Genomic DNA, 21,209 nt, shown 5'->3' with positions numbered 1-21,209 from the left:
GGGCCTGAATGCCTGTTATGTGCCCAGCAAATCCTGCGATGTTTCCCAGGCAACTGTCTCGTGCAGCCTGCCTGCCTGGCACCCCCGAAACCTGGAACTGCCGCGGTGCCTGGCTCCAGCCAGGCAGCCCTGCCTGCTCGCGCACATGGGCCAGCAGGAGTGGTGAGCAACGCCCATGGTCCAGCCACGCTACAGGCCACACATGTGCAACAGGCAGCCCGAGTCTCTCAGCTGCCCTCACACAGGCAGCAGGCACTACCGGGCACCCTGCGGATGTCGAGCTGTTCTGCCACACGATGGGGTAGAGGCTGCCAAGCACCATGAGCATGCACCCTGGTGTGCCTGCCACCACAGGTCGCACTTAGAGACAGGAAGCCTGTGCCACCTTCTGGGGCTGGTCATGGCGACCAGCCACTGTCTTGGTCCCATTTGCAGGGGGCCAATGGTAGAACCAGTCCCTAAGAAATTGAGGAGGGTATTGGGAGCTGGAACTTGGCTCAGTTGGTAGAGTGCTTGCCTCGCAAGCACAAGGCTCTGGGTTCAATCCCCAGCACCACAAAAAAAAAAAAAAAAAAAAAAAAAAGAAAAGAGAGGAGGATGTTGGGGAGCCAGATAGCACATGGACCACTAATGGCTCAGGGCTGGGGTCTGGCTGACCGGCTGACCAGCCCTTGCCAGTCAGGACCCCAGGGGATCAGTGCTGGGCCAAGATCAGCCTTGCCCCTGAGAGAATGAGGAGCCCCTTCAGGCAACGGTGAGGACATCAGCTACAGACCTCTGCTCCTTGGCAGGGAGGGGAGACAGCCCTGGCCAGCTGGCAGGTAACCTCTTTGGTTCTGAAAACAGCTCCAGGGAGGGCACCTCTCAGCTGGACCAGTCTGCAGGGTGGGCATCCTGACACCTGCACACACTTGGGCTCTTTCTGCCGAACCCAAGGGTACATCCTTCAAAAGACGGAAATACTTTTTGGTGAATATGGGTTTCCACAGTGTGTCAGTCAGTCCTAGCGGTGATTTCCTGTCACCATAGCAGAGGGCTCAGGAGGACCTCTTCAAGTTCAACTTGACATCTGTCTTGCTGTGACCTAGGGAGAGCTAGGACAAGAGGGGTTGGTGGGAGGTGTCCCATGTCCCCACTTGCACTTCAAAGTGGCTGGTCCTGTTGCAGGCCCAGGGGGAGATCAGGGACCAGGAGAGAGGGCAGGGGTTCCTGAGAAGGGTGGCCCCTGCCCAGTAGGGGTCACTCTCAGTCCCTCTGTGGCAGTGAGCTGGGGTGCAGGTCCCAGGGCCCCACTGGACCCCCGTCATGGTAACTGAGGGGAGGAGGTGGATCCTGGGCAGTGGATGAGACCAGAGAGGACAAGGCCCCAGGGGACCTCTCTCAGCTCCAGGTCCCAAGAGCACCAGGCCCACAGGCCCTGGATTCTGCCCTGGGGTCACTGCCCATCTCCCCCTGGCAGCCAAGGGTAAATGAGGCCCACTGGGGTAACTAAAGCCAAAGGAGGGGGGCGCTCTACCTTCTTTGTCCCAAGGGCCTACACTTCCTGGCCCAGGGCACCTGCTGCTGAGAGTTCCTCAGGGAGCCAGCAGGGCTTGGGTCAGCCCTCAGACCAGCCCAGGTCTGGCCTCTTAACACTGTCCCTGCCCTCGCTCTGCCCTGCCTCTCGGGCCAAGAGCCCAGCACCTCTACAGGGAAGCCAGGGCCTCCTGGTCTTTAGGGGAGGGGCAGGGAGGGCCCGGGTGCTGGGTAGGCCTGGGCCCTCACCCATGCATGGTCCCCTGAGCCGTACAGTCCGCCCTACACCCAATACTGCAGTGGAGACAAGGCTGATGGCCACATTTACAGATGGGCCAGTGGAGGCCCAGGACATCCATCATCTGCTTGTCACAGGTCCCATGACAGGATCAGCCAAGCTAGCTACAAAGCCAGGCCCAAGCTGGGAGCCCTGCTGATCTACTGGCACCCAGTGGCCTCCTGCTAGGGGTCAAGGATCAGGGTAGGAAGTAGCACCCTGGGGTGGCTCCTCCAGCCTAGAAGACCCAGCCAAGGCCAGGCAGCCAGTGAGGCTAACTCCTGCCCTGTCAGGTCCCAGCACATTCCATGGGCTGCCTCCCAGGCTTGGAAGGCCCCAGAGGTGCACAGGAAAAGGGCTGTCTACCCTTTGCTCTGCCCCCACACCTAGCCACCCCATGTCACCTCCTACAGCAGCCTCTGGAGGCCAACTTAGCAACTCCAGCTGCCCATGGCCCACCACCTCTGTAGATAGTGCTTGGCGTGACCCCCCAGCACCCAGGCTAGGGCCCTGGCACACACTTGTCCTGCCAGTGTGCTGAGCCAGCGTCCCTTCTGGAGGCATTTGCCTCTTCTGAGATGTTCCGCGTCCCCCAATATAAGCTTCTTTCCTGCACACTATAAAGGCTCCCGGCTGTGAGAGGTGGGGAGGACCAGGAAAAAGCCCAGCGGCCAGGGTCCAGAGACCTGAAGATCCTGCCTATGCAGGGCTTTCCGGATCCCATGGCCCCGCCCACGGCCCAGCAGGCCTGGGAGTTAGAGGGCGCTCGGCAGGGTGGACGTTGTGGTGGCTTCCTTCCACGGCCCAGCCTTTCCAGGACCAGCAGGAGATGGACCTGTGCTAAACTGGCCCATGCGGGATGCGGTCCTGCGGAAATGGGCGCCGAGCTGCTGGGTCTTGGCCGGCTCTCCCCGCCGGCCACCCACGGGCACTGCCTTCTGTTGGCCCGTCAGGGTTCCCGAGCTGCGCCCAGACTCACCCTCCCCCTGACCTGCCTCCGCTCCCCAGCCTTTGTCCATCTGCCGACCCTTCCTCCCGGCGGTCTCGGGCGCCCCGCCCGCGGCACCTCCAGCCGCCGCCCCCCCCCGCGGCACCTCCAGCCGCCGCCCCCCCCCCGCGGCACCTCCAGCCGCCGCCCCCCCCCCGCGGCACCTCCACCCGCCGCCCCCCCCCCCGCGGCACCTCCACCCGCCGCCCCCCCCCCCGCGGCACCTCCACCCGCCGCCCCCGCCCCCGTCCGAGAGCTTCCCACGCCCCGCACCGCCCCTGGCACCGCCCCTGGCACCGCCCCCTCCGCCCCCGGAGACCTCCACGCCCCCACCCAGGCTCCTCCCCGTCACGCCCCCTCCCCGTAACCTCCCACGTCCGGCCACGCCCTGTTCCTGTCCTCGGCGCCTGGGTCCAGGGCCGCTCGCCGTGTCCTTCGAGCACCGGCTCTGGGGGTCAGCGCACAGCGACCTCGCAGCTCTAATTTCCTCCAGGTCCAGCGAGCTGGGCCTGGCGCGTTCCGCTTGCCTTGCGGGAGTCAGAAGTACTCCAGGGCACCTGCCCTATAGGTCATGTTAATTGTATGGTAGCCACCTATGGAAAGGTGAAGGGAGGTAGGTGGATTCATTTTAATTGGTGTATGTTGAACGTGGCGTGCACGTGGACTCCACCGCTGCACACAGTACGAGCACACTGAGCACGTCTTTGCTCCACGAGGTCTTGGGAGCCAGGGTGTTGTGCGTGCCGTGCAGCTTAGTGGTCCCACCGTATTTCAAGTACTGGTGGCCCGGACAGGGGGAGTGGCACCGGAACTAGGAGGAGGAGGGGCTGCCTGGGTGTCCTCTGCCCCCTGTGGGCGTGTTCTGCCCCATCCAGGCTGTGGGAGTCGGGGTATCTTCCCTCGAATGGCCCCAGAAATGCTATGTCGATGCACACGGCATCCCAAGGGCGGCCAGCAGCTGACCAACTCCTACCCTGGGCCCTAGCCCTCTGCACCTCACCGGTCCTCACACCTGGGGTTCTGGAAGACCCTCCCCTGCAGAGAAGATGAGACCTCACTTCTTCATTCCTATTTAGCCTGACCTGAGAGTTGATACCTGCTCACAGGAAGGACACCCCTAGAGTTGGCATGCAGGTCCTCTTCCAGGGATAGTCCAGGAGGAACCAGAGCTCTCCTGGATCACGGTACTTTTATGGTGGTTAATTTTCCCCCTGAGAAACTGTGGAGGAGGAAGACCCTGGCAGGGGGTCCTCGGGAACCCCTGCTTCTCCTGCAGCCCTGCACAGTCCCAAAGGCATGCTTTTTTTTTGGGGGGGGCTTATTTGGACCTTTGTCAAGCCCACCACAGAAGTGCACTTCCACGGGTGGTGAGTTGGAAAGCTGTGGCAGAGATGTATCTGGCCCAGGATGGGGAGTTGAAAAAGAAGCAGTTTAACTTGAGTGAAGGAAAGCGGCAGAGACAGATAACAGGGAGGGACGGGGTGGCTCAGAGTGTCTTTCATCCCACCGGTGAGACTCGGTGACACGGAGGCTCTGGGAGTCCAGAGTGCCCCTCCCTGGATGGAGACCCACTCTACCACTCTGGGCCCCCATTCCTACTGGGCACCTGTCCGTCCAGTGTTGTCCTTCCTATAGTGGAAATGACATGCTCTGACTCAGGAAGAGGTAGACTTTTTTGCTCAAAGGCAATCAGGAAGAAATACAGAGTTGGGAGGGCTACGTTTTTGCCAGTGAAAGTCTGTGTTTTGACTCTGGAATGGGGTGCATTGGTGAGGTGCGGGAGTAACGTTTCACCTGGGATCTGGGGCGGGGCCAGGGCACCAGCGCTACTGATAGATTTGGATCTTGGTGAGGGGACCAGGCTGGCCCCAAGTGGCCTTTTGGGGCAGGACCCTCCCCAGTGACCCTTCAGCCTTCTCAGGTGTGTTCTGCAGGACACCTGGAGCTGGGAGAGACCTGAATGAGAAACAGGCCCAGGGAGCCGCTGGGGGGAGGCAGGGGCAGAGCTCAGTGCTCCTGCCCCGCAGCCCGGCCTTCTCCCTCTGCTCCTAGCAGCACCCCTGCCCCGCTAGCCCCCATACTCCCACTCACTCATTGAGTGTTTCTGGGCACCTTGAGCTGGGCAGGTGGTGGACAGGCCAGAACTGCCCCAGAAGTCGCAGTGCTTCCTGAGGTGGGTGAGGCACACCAGTAGAAGCATTATCTAGTCAGGGCAAGGGTGGTCAGCCCTGCAGGCACCGGCCCTCAGAAGGGTAGGGGCTTGTGTCACAGTGGCCTCTGTGTAGGGAGAACCCTGTGCCAGCTCCAGCCTGCCCCCCCCACCAGCTGGGACCTCAACCTTGTTACAGCCTCGGATTTTCTCAGTGTCTGGGTTGAGGCCTCACAGCTACAGGCTGCCACTAGCACCTGTGCACAGTCTCTGGGTGTGTATGTGTGTGCCCCCCCCGACCCCCTCATTGCTGGATCCCAGGCTTCCTTCTTGGTTCAGAGTGGTTTCTGCTAGGAGACTGAGGCTTGGGGTCTTCAGCTACACGTCCAGCATGGCCTGCCAGCAGGCTGTCCTCAGAAGTTCATGCCTGGGGCGGGGGAGGGGGGGGTCCTGTGGCCCTAGGCCAGGCTTTGTGCAGGTCCAGGACCTTGGCTGCAGATCCATGGCCATGAGGCCCAGGGCCGAGCTGTCCACCAGCGGCGGCTGCCCTGCCCGCCTCCTGCCCTCCTTTCTTCCTCCCAGCTTTGCCCCTCTCCCTCCCTTCCTCCCTCCAAGCCTCCCTCTTCCTCCCCCTCCTGGCAGGCAGATTGCAATCCAAACCTCTTGTTAACGTCCCCCCTTCCAAGTTAAATATTACTCATGGAGATGAGCTCCCACTGGGCAGAGCTTGGCCTAGAGGTGGACTGGCCTCTGGAAGGTGTTGAGCCAAGGCAGATCCAGCCCTGCAGCCATGAAAGACCCTCCCTGTAGTCAGTGGAGCAGCTGGGGATTTGGGGGCAGTTGGGCACCCCAAGCCCATCCCTGGGTCCCTGAGCCTCCACTTGAAGTTGCTAACTTGCCTGTTTATTTAACCCCCAGGCTCCAGGAGAATGGGCAGGGCAGCGAAGGTTCCCTGGGTAGGGTGGGAGGGGCCAGCTAGGGGCTGCAGAGGGTCTTGGGGTGGGCCAGAAGAGGGCCCTCCCCTCAGCCTGTCACCCTGCCCTGTGCCAGGCTGGGGGTGGGGCTGGGAACAAAATGTTCAGAACAACAGCCTCAGCTGTCCCATGTCCATTCCTCTTGAGGAGGCATAGGGGTGCTGTTGGCTCAAGGACTTGGGGATCCCCAATAGCTAGGGGAGGCATGAAGGCCTGAGCCTCACTCACCCTGCTCACACCTATCCCCCAGGGAATAGAGCTAGAGCTTAACCATAGATGGGCCCTGTGTCATCTGCCTACCTCCACTCTCATTTCATCTCCCACCAACCTGACCTCTATCCCTTTTCATGGGTCCTACCTCAGGGCCTTTGCACCTGCTCTCCCACTGCCCAGAATGCTCATTCTTATCTGTTTTACAGCTTTGCTCAGATGGAGCTTGTGGGGAACTCCCTGCCTCAGACTCATGACCCCAGCCCTGCACCCTGATCTTCCTTCTAAGAGCATGGACCCTGTCCAACATGAAATATATAGAAATTTCATCATCTCTTGCAAAGACACAAACTCTTGAGAACAAGACGTCTCTTCTGCTGCTCTGTGCTTGCTGTGGATAGGCACTGGGCACCTAGGTGGAGAAACCAGTTCCGCACTCCCACCTAACCAGGGGCTCACCCCCAGATGCCACTACCCTTCCACATCACACCCAGCTCCTCCTGGGCCTCCACCTGTGCAGACATGGCAGGCTGACCAGCATGCAAACCCAGGGTCTCCCACAGGCCTTCTGGGCACCCCCGGGCCAGGAGGGAGGAGCAGTGCAGACAGGCACCTGAGCCCAGGCACAAGCCCTGAGGTGGGTGGGTGTGGAGAGGCTTCCTGGCCTGGTCCTGAGCTGTGAGCTCGAGTGGTGGACGTACCCTCCGGTGAGGCTCTGCTGACCCTTCAGACCCCCAGGGCCCCTCGGCTTCCCCCTGCACTATCCAGACAGAGCCTGTGGAGTGAGCGCTGTACTGGACCAGCTATGTCCACCCTGCTGCTGTAGATAGAGCCTCCTGCGTGGTCACCCATGTGCAGGGCCTCTGTCCCATTGGTCCTCTGGCCCTCTCCAGAGGGGCCTCTGGCCCAGCACTGCACCCCTGAGACGGCCATGGGGTGTGGCTCCTGAAGGTGGGGTGGCCCCAGGTTGTACATGCACCTGGTTGGTGACAGGGTCTCTGGACTCTGGAGAGGGCCGCCCACCTGCTGCCTCGTGCCCAGACCTGCGGGTGTGCCTGCCAATGTCAGGGGCGAGTCGGGACTTCGTACCTGGAACCAAGCAGGAGGCAGGAATGTGGGCCTCGAGACTGCCTGTGTCCATGCCACCAGAGGAGCAGCCAGCGGAGCCGGGAGGACCTGCAGATGTCCTCTTCCCTACCTGGGCAGGGCAGGACAGCGTGGCCCCTAGCCAGAGAGCCCAATGCCTGACCTTTCCTCCTTGACTAACCAGCACCTGCTTTGGGGGCTGAGGCTTGGGGGGTGCACAGAAGAACAGGCGCTGAGGAGGGGCAGGGCCAGCAGCCCACCTGCAGGTGGCAGGCTGGGCAGTGCGTGGCTGGATGGGCTCCTCTGTGGGCTTCTTGCCAGGAGTGTCCCTCCCTCGTGGCCACGGGAAACAGAGTGGTCTGAGCCATGCTCACCCCTGGCACTGCCAAGACCCCTCCACCACTTCAGCAAAGACCTCGTGCTGTAAACACGGGGCCTGCCTGGGTCAGGTAGCGCACCTCCCACCCCATTCTGGTCACTGGTGTTCCCATCCATTCCCAGTTTGGCTGAGGGCTGGCCCTAGACGGGCACTGCAGGGGCAGCTGGATGAAGAGTGGCCCCCAGAAGGACATAGGCTGCCCTGGGAGGCCTGGCCAGGTGAAGGGCCCCACCCCAGCAGCCTGGCCAGGACCTGGGTACCTGCAGAATGACCTGCAACAGCTCATGTCCCAGGTGTCCTGGCAGCTTTGTCTGAGGGGCCTGCGTGCACACAGGCACCTGGACAGGCCTGAGAGGCCACCCCAGGCTGTCCCAACCCTGGCTGTACTTGTGGGCTCCTTGGCCCCTACACGGTGGCCGCCTCTCTTAGGAAAGAGTTTGTGATGAGGGGCCACAGGGAGCTGGCCAGAGGGGCTGTGCCGGGGCCAGCTGCCCCTCCTCCCTCTCTGCGAGGGCCTTTGGTGACTCCACAGGGCAGGGCGGTCGGCATGGCTGGGATCCCAGAGTGGGAGGATGGCTGCTTCTGGGTCAGATCCCCTGGGCCTGTGCCCTCCGCCAAGGGGCTCCATCAGAGCCACTCCGAGGGGCATGGAGAAGCCCGGAAGCTGCCCCCCACCGAGCCCCTGATCCCTGGGCCAGCAGGAGCCTCGGGGTTTCAACCTGGGGGAGCCGAGGAGATCTGGGAGGGGGTCTGGGAAGCTCCGCAGTCCCTGGGCCCCAGGCAGCGCCTCAGAGGCCTGGGCCGCAGGAAGGGGAACGGTGACGTCATTGCCGCCTGGAATCTGCTGTTTGGAGGCGTCGTCATGGAGACCGGAAGGCTCAGGGTGGGTAAAAATAGCAAACCCAAGAGGGTGTAAGTTCCAAGAACCGGGCCTGAAAAGAGAGGAGTGGTATCTGCTGCTGAGGCCAGTGGCGCAGTGGGGGGGCCGCTCTGCTTCCGCTGGGCCCCGCCAGTCACACAGCTCAGGGTGTGGGTGTTTCTGCCACCCCCCACCCCCACCCGGGCTCTGCCCCCTGGCAGGCAGGGTGTGGCCTGTGGACAGGCTCCCTGCAGGGGACGCAGGAGCACGTTCCCTTTCCTTTGGACGGCACCGGAGCCTCCTGGAGCAGGGGCAGCTCCACTGGGACCTTCCCTTCCTTGGAAAGGGGAAGTGGCCGGCCTCTGAGCGGCTTCCTGGCCCCTTCCCAGCTGACCCAGGCCTCCAGGCTGCCTCTGCGGGGCAGTGGGCAGAGCCGTCTTTGCTCTGGGCCTGTGTCCACTTTTCCTGCCCTGACTGCAACAAGAAAGGACTGTCCCATAGGAAAAGTCCCCTCCACCCTCCTTAGAGGGTGGTTTTCCTCCCAGGAGTCAGGATTCCCCTCCACACCAGGCGAGGCCTGGCCAGCAATGCCAGCTGGCTCTGCTGTGTCCGCCTGGGTCCCCAGCAGGCCCAGGCCACAGAAGATGCAGCAGGAGGTGCAAGGACCTTGGGCCCCTCTCCCCAGAAAGGGAGGGGTGGGAGGACCCCATGCATCTCTGGACTGGGGTTTGCATCCCAGCATCTGGCAGGGGCTTCTGGGAGCAGAGGGAACCCCTGCTGGGCAGTGTGGAATCTAGATGCCGATTCCTCCTGTGGCAAGTCCAGGTCCAATAACATTTGGTTCAGGACCTGAGGATGACCAGGTGTGCTTAGATGGGCCAAGACCCTGGGGAGGGGGCAGGTGGAGGCCAGTTGGAGGGGGAAGCCCATCCCTGGAGAGGGTGGCTGTCCACCCCAGCAGCAGCCTGGGAGCCGTTTCCTCCCTCCCTCCTTGCTTCCTTCCCTGAGGCTCTGCCCTGGTTCCCGGGGTGCCAAGGCCTGGGTATCTGGGTATCTGCAGTTGCTCCTGTTTTGCAGACACCATGGGCCTCTGTTTGGGGATGGGGCCAGGGGCAGGCAGAGTTCCCTTCCCACAACACAGCAGCACTGGGGTCTCTCACGCCCAGACTTCCCTTGTTCCTTCCCTCTGCACGGTTGGGGTAGCTCCAGGGGTCCCTCCTCTCATGCCCAGATGTCCCTTGGTTTGCAGTGGTTGGTGGCTGGTAGTTGGAGAGGGCAGGCGAGGGGAAATGGAGCCCCACAAAGGGGGAGCTCGTTCCCCCAAGAAATAGCTCACATGCCTTATATAATGAGTGAGCTCACTCAGAGGCCCTGCCAGAAATGACGGCAGGAGGGCGGGAGGGGCCTGCTTGCTCAGGAACCAAGTGTGGCTGAGATTTAGAAGAGGCCAGGAAGTGGTGCCTGGAGGAGAGAGGGGCCTAGGGCTTATATGGGGAGAGGGCTGCTGGCCAGCCTGGGCACAAAGGCTACCAGGGCACGGCCTGCGTCCTCCTGGGGTGGGAGAGACAGAAGGGAGGAGGGGCAGGTGCAGGGCAGGGCCATACTAGGCTCTCACCACAGAGGTGCCTGGCCAGACAGTGCCAGGCCCAGGCCATCCTGCTCCCCCACCAGCCTGGCACCAGCAGGACCGTGATGTTAGAGGAAGGGCCCTCCTGAGTCACCCAAGACCCCCAGACCAGTTCTGAAAGTCCTGGAGGGGGATGAGCGCTCTTTCCACCCAGCCCTGCTGTCTTCTGCCCTCCTGTAGCTCCATCCAGGATAGCTGGCCAGGCAGATGCTCTCTGAGGCAGCCCTGGGCGGGACTGGTCTCCAGCTCCCCTGGTAGACTCGGCCCCATCCAGACCCGCTCCGTGTCCCTCGAGTGTAGCAGCACCACCGTTGCCACCAGCCCTGTAGAGGCCCAGACTCCAGGGGGCTGTTTGGGACTGGGCTGGGGCAGCTGGTCCAAACCACCCTCCATCTCCTGGGGCAAGACCCAGGCCCAGACAGGAGAGGGACTGGGGGGCTGCGAGGGGCCCTCCTGCTTTTCCTGGGGCCTCATGGGGCTATTCACAGAGATGGGGGGGGCCCCTCGCTGCTGGCTGCTGGCTCCCAGGTAAGGGGGCAGTTCCAGGGCTGGGTCTTGGCCTGTACAGCACACATGGTCAGGGCCATGTCTGGAGAGGCCGGCAGCCCCTGGAAGGGCCCTGAACCTGCTCTGAAGGCATGAAGCTGGAGAGTGGGAAGGGGTGCCCTCTTGGCAAAGCCACCTGCCAATACCCTGCCATGGGCAGCCTGCCCTGGGCCCCAGCCCCTCGCTGGCCGCTGCATGGCAGGCACTGACCATGTTGATCCAAGCTGGTGAGACTGGGATGGAAGCAAAGGATGGGACAGCCTGGCACCAGGGCTCTTGAGATGTGGCCCGCAATGTCGCCCTGGTCCCTGCCTCTGCAGGAGCCACTGAAGCTCTCCGGTGACAGCAGTGCTACCTGTCCCCGGGTGCTCTCTGCCCACCTGTGCTGCTCAGTGGGATGTGTCCCTCAGAGGGCAGCAGAGAGGGCCCGGGGTGCTCATGGTGCACAGGCCCTGGCCTGGGTCTCTGGCCCCTCTGCCCAGCAGCCTCTCAGCCCCACATCTTACACATGACCTCTTAGCTGGCCTTGGGGCCCTTGCTGGGCAGAGTGCTGCAGGGCATAGGTGAAGCGGCCACTCTGTGATCTGCATGGCATGGCCGGAGCCCCAGGCAGGCTGTGGCCAGCTAGGTGTACATTCCAGAGCAGCACAGGACGCTCTGGGGCACAGGGTCCAGAGGATGAGGTGTGGCCGCAGGGCAGGGTCATGGTTTAGTATGCAGCTTCTCCAGCCTGGCTTTGCTGAGTGTCTTGCTGGCTGTCCACAAGCCAGCACCTGGACTACTCAGGGTCGGGGGACCCTCATCTCCTGCAGGGGAAGGGGTCCAAGGGCCAGCTTTGTCTTCCTGCCCTGGCTGGCCAGGCCCCATCACACCTTCACTGTGGACCCAGAGCGGGGGCTGGCACCCATCTGACTCCTGGGATTGTCCAGCGCCCTGTTTGGGCCCACAGAGTCTGATGGCCTCATTGTCACCGCACCGCTTTGTCCGGCAAGTGAGGCCAGACCTATCGTTGGCAGGAGGCCTCTGAGGAGTGGACAGAGAGGAAAGGGAGCCCCCTCTCCCCCCTTCCCGCTCCTGGGATGATGCAGGTGACTGCTGGACAGGAGGCAGGCCGGGGTACTGCTGAAGTGGGAGTGGGAGGAGCTGGGCCTGCGCTGGGCGGAGTGATCAGCTGCCAGCCAGTTCCTGCTGCAGTGTGCTAGGTTTAGTCTCTTGTTCCCACTGGCCACACGGACAGGACTATCCATGGGCAGGCCCCTTGGACAGCTGCCCACATAGCACTTCCTATGCCTCACCTATTGACCCTAGGAGACAGGTCTGGGCTACATATGGGCTGGTGGGACCCATGGATGACCCTGACAGGCCCAGCTCTGGGACCACCCTAGGGGAGGCTGAAGCACACTCAGGGCCACCTAGGCAAATGGCCCTTGTATGGACCATGTGGCTGACCCTCAGAACTCCACTGTAGGGGAGATCCCTTCCAGCCAGAAGGTCCAGAAAGAAACAGCAGGGAGCCAGGCACGGTGGCCAACCTGTGATCCCAACAACTTGGCTCGGGAGGCCGAGGCAGGAGGATGGCAAGTTCAAGGGCAGCCTGAACAACTTAGTGAGACCCAGCCTCAGAATGAGAAATTAAAGGGCTGGGGATGTCTCTCAGTGGTAGAGCACTCCTGGGTTTAATCCCCAGTACCAAAAAACAAAAGAAAACAATTCCAAGTACCATGTCAACCACATCCAGGAACTTTGACAATTTTCATTATTGTTGAGTTTAAAACATTCTGTGATTTCCATTTTTATTCCTTTTTAATTGATGACTTACTCAGGTGTGTTTTGTCTTGCCCCAGACTATGGTTTTGTTTTGTTTTGTTTTGTTTTTTGGCGGGGGGGGGGGATACTGGGGACTGAACTGAGAGGCACTCAGCCACTAAGCCACATCCCAGCCCTATCACATCTCCAGCCCTATGTTTTTTTTTTTTGGTACCAAGGATTGAGATCAGAGGCACTTGACCACTGAGCCACATCCCTAGTCCTATTTCGTATTTTATTTAGAGACAGGGTCTCACTGAGTTGCTTAGCTCCTTGCTTTTTGCTAAGGCTGGCTTTGAACTTGGGATCCTCCTGCCTCAGCCTCCTGAGCTGCTGGGATTGCAGATGTGCGCCACAGCGCCTGGCTCTTTGTTTTGTCATGGGATTATGAGTTCATTTTCCTTGTTTATTTTCAGTTTAGAGTTCTGTTTTTTGTTGTTTTTTTTTTTAATTTGATTCTTACCCAGGAAAACCAGATATATAGATAAAAGGAACAAAACCCCCAAATATGGGGGTTCTCAGTGTATCTGTAGGACAGCCTACAACTCTCTGTTGGCCCTGGTCCGGTGCCTCAGACTTACCCCTCCAGTTCTTCCAGCTGCTCTTATTTCTCCGTGGCTCTACGTCACGTGCTCTCACTGCTCTTTGAGCCATGGTGGCTGTAGCTGAGGATGGAGGCTCGGCCCTTCCCCCGTGCCATCCTCTCTACTTTCTTTTCTGTCTCCCCAAATCGACAATTTCATGATTTTTTGTTAAGTCGTCCACACTGTGACAACTATGCAAGTGTTATTCACCACTGAAGCAAGTAGTGGAGTTGGCTTTAAATTTCCTTTTTGTTTTTCCTGGAGTTAATTTTTACCTTGCTTTTTTCATCTGCTGAGTTTTCTCTGGGTCCCCAGTTATTCCCTACTACCTCCACACAGTCCACAAAGTTCTCCGTGTTCTGAGGGGCTCTCTACCCTGCCTTGGTCTGTCTGGGCTCCACGTCAGGGCTTATGGGCAGATTTTTCCACAACCTATTCATGGAGTGGACAGCCCATGTTGGCCTTAACTGCCAGGCCTCAGCAGACCCAAAGCTACCCCAGAATTCCAGTTGGCTATCTGCTCCTCATTTTTATTTTTATTTTTTTGGTACCAGGGATTGAATTTAGGGACACTTGAGTACTGAGCCACATCCCCAGCCCTATTTCGTATTTATTTAGAGACAGGGTCTCACTGAGTTGCTTAGGACTTCACTAAGTTGCTAAGGCTGGCTTTGAGCTCGTGACCCTCTTGTCTCAGCCTCCCAAATTGCTGGGAGTATAGGTGTGCACAAGAGCACCTTGCTCCCACAGTGCTTTTGAGGTTAGCAGCCAACATGATGCTCCACTGCACCCCCAAACAAAGATTCCTCTTACATACCCATAGGGTGTCCATGGCAAGGAAGTGTGGGGACTCAGACTCTGTCCAGGGCTTCCTGGTTGTCACACTAACATTCTTTGCAGCAGAGAGATCAGCCTAGTTGGGTCCATGCATGGCACTAAGTCACTCTATCTTCTTCGTCTCCATTAGTCCAGAACATTCCCGGCCTTTCTCTGACTGCCATGACCCTGGCGCCTTCAAAGATTCTGGGCCAAGGCTCCTGGGGTAGGTCCCCTGTTGGCTTGGTCTGAGGAGCTGTCACAGGAGGATGGGTGTGTGTCTTTGATGGGAGAGTCACAGAAGTAAGCTGCTGTGCTCACCTATCCCACCATGTAGCCCATGGCCATGGCCAGGATCCTCTTGGGCTGCACAGTTGAGTGCTGTCTGCCAGGGTCTGTGGTGGGGGCCTGCTGATCTGGACAGGGGTGCCCCTGCATGCCAGCTCTGTGTCCTCTGCAGGTGTCCCCTCTTTGGGGGCCCTTCCTCCTGCTTGTCCACACTTATCCTGGCCCTGAGGGCTGGTTATTTCCCTGCAGGATCCTGGCTGCCTTCAGGAGAAGGGAAGGCAGAAGCCAGCATCTGGGCCCTGCTGTGGTCCTTGCCTCTAGTGTCCCTCCGCTCATGGACAGAGCTGGGGATGGTACATATGTTAGCACAAACACATTTTCACATCTTGGTTTTGTTTGTAAATATGGACCTGAGATCTCACAGGTGTGGCCAATTCCCGGAACATCCCGGAACTGTGTAGGCTGGTGGCTTGACCTCATAGAGTGCTTCTGCTGGGTCTGAGTTCCCCCAAAGTCGGGATGCCCCTTTCACTGGCAGACCCACATCTCTCATTCCAGAGTGCTATCCTGTGCATCTCCAAATTGCTGGCCTCTTAGGCTTGGGGCTGAACTCCAAGGCCAGCGCCCCCAGGAAGCCTTCCCTGGCTGACACCAGCCCCCTGCCCAAGTCAGGCTACTCAGAAGTGGGTGACCTCACTGCTGTCCAGGCAGGCCTGTCACTGGGTTGTCAGTGTCCCACACAAGAATAGAAGCCACTGGGCTAGAAATTGGTTCCTTCCCAAGGGTGCAGCACCTGGCTCATACCTGCATGGTGCTGATGAACAATGTGTCACAAGCTGTCCCAGCTCCCTGGTATGGTGAGGGCTTGAGCAGGCCCTGTCTGTCTGCAAGCTGGTGTTTTTTTTTTTTTTTTTTTTTTGTTGTTGTTTTTTGCCGACAGGCACAAAGCCAACCCTGCTCCACCCCCAACATGGCTGTACCTGTGGCCTGGACCCTTCACCTTCTGATGTAGTGGCCTGGCCTATGGCATGAGTAGGCCACAGGCCAGAGTGGCTGTAGGTGGCAGAAGGAGGGCCAGCAGGTGGGGCACCCCTGGGTGCAAGGGGAAGCAAGGCCCCATCAGCTCCATCCCAGCTGCCCTGGCCCTTGGTGGGCTGTTCTGGAATGCCAGCATCTTGGAGGAGGAGGCCTCAGAGGCCAGCCTGAGGCCTTGCCCGCGCTGCTGCCCAGGGCCCTTCAGCCGGATCAACCCCTCCCACACCCCTCCTGTGCTCAGCCTCTTTATTCTCCTGCATCCCCATAGCTGCTTCACGGTTTTGGGTTCTGTAACTTGCTGGTCCCTGGCCTGGGCCTGCAAAGCCAGAGGCATCAGGAGTGCAGCATCTGCATGGGCTCTGGCTACTGGAGCCAGTCCTCAGGAGCCTGCTGAAGCAAGAGAGCCAGAGATCTCCTCACTGGATGGGAGACTTGTCCTAGCCAGCTCTGATTCTAGTTATCTTCTTCGAATTACAATGTATTCTTTTCAGTAGTGGGTATTGAACCCACAGGCACTATACTACTGAGCCACATCCCCAGCCCTTTTCTAATTTTTAATTTTTGGTACCGGGGATTGAACTCAGGGGCAGTTGACCACTAAGCCACATCCCCAGCCCTTTTTTGTATTTTATTTAGAGACAGGGTCTCACTGAGTTTCTTAGTGCCTCGCCGTTGATGAGGCTGGCTTTGAACTCGCCATCCTCCTGCCTCAGCTTCCCAAGCCGCTAGGATTACCAGCGTCCACCATCTCACCCAGCTCTAATTTTTAATTTTTGAGACAGGGTCTCACCAATTTCTGAGATCCTCCTGCTTCAGCCTCTTGAGTAGCTTGCACTATAGGTGTGCACCATTGCGCCTGTCTGGATTATAATCTCCCGGAACTGTATGGAATTCAAATCTAGATGGAAGGAGATGAATCCCTCGAGCCATGTTAACTTTTGGCGGAGGGGTCTAAATGTGGGCTAAGAAAACCATCTCCAGGAAAACAAATCAGTTCCTTTTCTTGTTTTAAAAATACCCCTTTTCAGGAAACAATTGTCGTATTGGTTTTCTTATGTGTGAGCATAAGATGCCTTGTGGTGGGGATTGGGTACTGCTGGGGCCAACAGCGCAGGGGGAGCAGCAACTGTGTGACAAGGAGGGATAATCTCAAGGCTCCTGTAGGCCAACACAGGGAACTGGGAGTGGGCTCACGTATGCTTGGTGACAAGCCATCCAGTTTTCAGACTCGGATAGGCACTCTAAATCTTGAGCCCAGACTTGGGGTCACCCACTGATCTCGGCTGTCCAGACACCTGCCCCTGGCACAGAGTAACTGAGGCCTGTCCAGGGTTACTTGCCAATGCCCCAGGGCAGGAACTGTGCCCCAGGAGTGCTGGTATGGGACCATTTCCAGCTTCCAGCGGGGAGGAGAGATCTCCAGGCTGAAATGAGTGTGGCTCTCATATCTCCATCGAGCTCTGAGAGCCTCTCTCCCCTGTTCCCCAGAGCCCAGGCCAGCTGAGGGCCTGGTCATGTGGGAAAGGTACCACTGTCCAGCTGGAAGTCCTTTGGCCTCAGGTGAGCAGAGCCAGACCCATCCACCCCTCTGCTGCATGCAGCTTCTGTCTAGGGCCACCTGACAGCCTGCTCAGCTCCGCTGTCCCTCCTGGCCCTTTCTGGCTTGTCTCTCCCACAGCATAGCCACAATGTGGAGGGAGGTCAAGTGCTGTCTCATTCAAGTCGCAACCTGGGTGCCTGACCCATGCAGACAGAAGCAAAGTTCTTGACATGCACGCTGCAGAGTGAGAGTCACATTAGCTGCTGGCTTGAGACACACTGAGGCTGAGTTCCTGGGGTTGGACCCTGGCTAGTGGGGTGCCTCAGGGAGAGGCTGTGCTGGTGAGCACAGGGCTGGGCTCTCAGCACAGAGCCAAGTCCCAAAGCCCCTTCCCTGAGAAGCAGGGAGATTCCTGCACTGGGACCAGGGTTCAGGTGCTGCTGCTGGCGGTGTGGTGGGAACCAGAGCCATGGGTGGTCCATGCTGCCTGCTAATCAAGGGGTGGGATGGGCCTTCCTGAATCTTGTTTTCTTCAGGTTAGGTCGTGGCGTCCCTGGGTGCTATGATCCTAGGTCCTAGCATGTGCAGTGTCCCCATATTGTCTAAGTGCGGCATTCCTTCCTGTGTTGGATTCCAGGTCCTGGTCCTATGTGGACGATGTGCATTTCCATGTGTGGAAATCCAGCATGTGCTCTGGGCATCCTCGTAGCCTAAGGACACCGGGGTAAGCTGCGTGGCCTCCCTCTCCAGTGGGAACCCTGTGGTGTACCCTGCAGTGTTTCGCGACTTCCCTTTCGGGTGGGGCCTCTGGAGCTTGTTCCGTGACGGGCGCCTTCAGTTGCGGGTCCCAGTGTATGTCGCACGGTAATCTGTTCAGTAGAAACCCCGGGACCTGCGGTGGCGGCTGCAGAGACCGGCCCCGGACCGCCCCTCAGTTGGTCTGCGGTTGTGGCGGGGACCCTGTGGGTTTCTGGGCCTCGGGGCGGCGGCGGGACGGGCGTCTACCCAGCCGCGCAGGAAACGGCCTCGGCCGGAAGGGGGGCCCCGGGCGCAGCCGCCACCAGAGGCCTCCGGTGGGCGGGGCCGAGGGGACCGAACGGAGCCGAGCGGGGCCGAGCTCCGGGCGGGCGGTCCCGAGCGGAGCCGAGCGGAGCCGAGCGGAGCCGAGGTGCGGGTGGGCGGGGCCAAGCTTGGCCGAGTCTCGGCCGGGCGTAGCCGAGCGCGGCCGAGCAGAGCCGAGCCCGGGTGGGGGAGCGCGCGTTCCTGGAAGAGCCGGCCGGCAGCGGGTCGCATTCTTGGCCGGCGCTCGGGCCGAGGCGGACGCACGGCAACAAACAGCGCGGGGGCGGGGCGGCGCGGGGCGGGGCGCGGTGGCGCGGGGCGGGGCGGCGCGCGGCAGCGTGAGCTCAGCGCCGGGCACTCAGTCCGAGCCGGAGCGAGCCGCCGGGAGGATGTGCGCCGAGCGCGCCGAGCCCCGCGCCGCCGCCGCGCTCTGAGGCCGCGGGCCAGAGGCGCCTCCGCCGCCCCGGGAGCCGCGCGCGCGGGCCGGCGGGCGGCCGGGAGCCGGCGGGCGGGCGGGCGGCCGGCGGCCGGGGGCCGGCGCGGGCGCGACGCGGCCGGCCAGCGCCGCCGGGACGAGCCGGGCGGGCGCCGCGCGGTGGGAGGAGCGGGGCGGCGGCGGCGCGCCGCGCGAGGACGGCCCGGCGGGCCCCGCGCCCGCGCCCCCGCTCCTCCCGGGCCCCTCGGCCTCGGCCGCCGCGGCGATTCGCGCCTCGCGGCGTCGGCACCTGCCCGCGCGCCCCCCGCGAGCCCCGGGCCCGCGAGCGTTGGCGTTGGCGTTGGCGGCGCGCGCCGGGGCATGCCCCGCGCCTAGAGCCCGGGGGGCGCGCGGGGGGCGCGCGGGGGGCCCGGGCGGCGGCGGGCGCGGCGCGGGGCGCGTGGATGTGGCGCCGGGCCCGAGCGGCGGCGGGCTCCAGCGGCGGGACCCCTTCGCCCCGCCCGCCTTCGCCTTCGCGCCCCCGGGCGAGGCCGAGGCCGCGGCCGTGATCGGCCGGGAGCCGGCGGCGGGGGGCGGCCGGGGCCGGGGCCGCGGGCGCCGCCGGGGCGCGCGGGGCGGCGGCGGGGGCCGCGGGGGCCCGGGCGCGCGGGAGCGGGAGCGGCCCGTGGAACCCGAGCGCGCCATGGAGGCGGCGGCAGGCGGCCGCGGCGGCTTCCAGCCGCACCCGGGGCTGCAGAAGACGTTGGAGCAGTTCCACCTGAGCTCCATGAGCTCGCTTGGCGGTCCGGCCGCCTTCTCGGCGCGCTGGGCTCAGGAGGCCTACAAGAAGGAGAGCGCCAAGGAGGCGGGTGCGGCCTCTGTGCCTGCGCCGGTGCCCACAGCCGCCGAGCCGCCGCCCGTGCTGCACCTGCCCGCCATCCAGCCGCCGCCGCCCGTGTTGCCCGGGCCCTTTTTCATGCCGTCCGACCGCTCTACCGAGCGCTGCGAGACCGTGCTGGAGGGCGAAACCATCTCGTGCTTCGTGGTGGGTGGCGAGAAGCGCCTGTGCCTGCCGCAGATCCTCAACTCGGTGCTGCGCGACTTCTCGCTGCAGCAGATCAACTCGGTGTGCGACGAGCTGCACATCTACTGCTCGCGCTGCACAGCCGACCAGCTGGAGATCCTCAAAGTCATGGGCATCCTGCCCTTCTCCGCGCCCTCGTGCGGGCTCATCACCAAGACGGACGCCGAGCGCCTGTGCAACGCGCTGCTCTACGGCGGCGCCTATCCGCCGCCCTGCAAGAAGGAGCTGGCGGCCAGCCTGGCGCTGGGCCTGGAGCTCAGCGAGCGCAGCGTCCGCGTGTATCACGAGTGCTTCGGCAAGTGCAAGGGGCTGCTGGTGCCCGAGCTCTACAGCAGCCCCAGCGCGGCCTGCATCCAGTGCCTCGACTGCCGCCTCATGTACCCTCCGCACAAGTTCGTGGTGCACTCGCACAAGGCCCTGGAGAACCGGACCTGCCACTGGGGCTTCGACTCCGCCAACTGGCGGGCCTACATCCTGCTGAGCCAGGACTACACGGGCAAGGAGGAGCAGGCGCGCCTGGGCCGCTGCCTGGACGACGTAAAGGAGAAGTTCGACTACGGCAACAAGTATAAGCGGCGGGTGCCCCGGGTGAGTATTCCTGGCTCCCAAGCCTGGGAGGTGTGCTCTGGGCGGGGGCTCTCCTGGGCTGGGACCCCGTCCTCCCAAGGCAGGAATGAATGTGCTTGTGTCCTGTCTTGCCAGGCCACAGGGATTTGTTTTAAGGAAATCTGGGGAAAGAAACTGTCCACTCTTGTCTTGTGTCAGTGTCCCTATCTTTGGCCCCACCTTCTAGGAGGAAGGCCCTCCTGCCTGGTGGGCTTGTCCTCAGGGGTAGCCTGAATGGAAATCTCGGTGGCCAGGCCTGGCGAGTGTAAAGCCTCCCCCAAGCCCTCAACCGTGGCCTGGATAGGTTGGGCCTTGGGCAGTCTATGAAGAGGCTCTGGGAAGTCCAATGGACTGAACCCCAGCTGTGGGCCTCAGGCTAGGGCCCCCATGGGCCCCCGTGGGGGCGTTCAGACAGGGTTGGGGTGAAGTCTCTCACATTCACCCCAGAAGTCTCCCAAACCTGCAGAGGGGTGCCTGCCCTTCCATCCCAGGTGAACAGCCTGATTTGATTCCTAACTCCCCTGAAGTCTTGGGACACGGACCTAAGAAATGAAGCCAAGCCTTGGCTGCTGTGGCAGGTGCTGAGATTTAGTGACTGCAGCCCTGTGCCCTGAGTCCCTGTGGTCGTGGGTCCTCAAGTGTCTCTGAAGCACATGGGCTGGTGTGCAGAGCTGCCCACCCAGGTCCTGTTGTTTGTGTTGTCTCTGGGCAGCTCCTGGCTACTAGATGGTGAGACCGAGTCCACAGGAACTTTCTGTAGCACACGTCCTGAGTATCTGTGACTCTTAAATATTCTGGCTTACTAAACGGCACACACAGACGCTGCATTGGCTCAGCTATTCTTGGGAGGCCTAATTAATTCAGCTATTGCATCAAACTTTTTTTTTCTAAATCTGTGAATAGATGCTGCAGCCCGGTTTTCTCTGGGCGCCCCTCCAGCAGAGTGTCAGAGTTGTGGGGGGAGGGGCCGTGAAGAGGGCTGCTAGAGCGCGTGTGCTATGTGTTGTGTGTTCAGTAGCTGTCGCAGTGGTGGTTCTGACCTGGCGAGGCCAGCGCCCAGGTGCAGCTGCCTGCAGCCCCAGCAGGCTGCTGGCCCTTCATTTCGGATGGGGAGTTGGCTATGGAGTTCCCTGTGAGCAGGGTCTGTCTGTTTGGGGTGCCAGCTTGAGTGGCCCAAGGATGCCACGTGTGCGGGCTGCTGGGGTGGGCCCTGCCGTGGTGGAGCGGGCGACTGGCGAGGCCCCGCTGCTGGGCAGGCTTCACTGATTTCCAGAGTGGGAGTGAGCCAGGGAGCACCAGGTCCCGCCTGAGCAGGGCGTGTCTGGTTTGTTTTTGTTGACTCTGGGTCAGGTGTGTATTGGAG

At 61.3% G+C, this 21,209-nt stretch overlaps 1 protein-coding gene and 1 long non-coding RNA gene across 3 annotated transcripts in view; both read left to right on the top strand.

Moving 5' to 3' along the window:
• The first annotated feature begins 3,182 nt into the window (after nucleotides 1–3,182).
• Nucleotides 3,183–7,939, top strand: LOC308657051. The gene is made up of 3 exons (XR_014023846.1): nucleotides 3,183–3,393; nucleotides 3,857–3,964; nucleotides 6,323–7,939. It is a non-coding gene; the product is annotated as an uncharacterized lncRNA (long non-coding RNA).
• Nucleotides 7,940–18,329: 10,390 nt separating this feature from the next.
• SKI (SKI proto-oncogene) overlaps nucleotides 18,330–21,209 on the top strand; it is a 56,201-nt gene continuing 53,321 nt past the window's right edge. The window contains exon 1 of one of the 2 annotated variants that reach the window (XM_081307349.1): nucleotides 18,330–19,828. In XM_081307349.1, coding sequence (XP_081163475.1) covers nucleotides 18,860–19,828 — 969 coding nt within the window. In that variant the 5' untranslated portion in view covers nucleotides 18,330–18,859. The remainder of the gene's footprint in view (nucleotides 19,829–21,209) is intronic. The other variant, XM_081307348.1, reaches the window with a different exon arrangement.

Source organism: Spermophilus citellus, assembly GCF_964194105.1.
Source record: "Spermophilus citellus genome assembly, chromosome: 9".
Lineage (NCBI taxonomy): Eukaryota > Metazoa > Chordata > Mammalia > Rodentia > Sciuridae > Spermophilus > Spermophilus citellus.
Note: the sequence above shows the minus strand (reverse complement) of the source record. Positions and strands in the feature narration are given on the sequence as shown.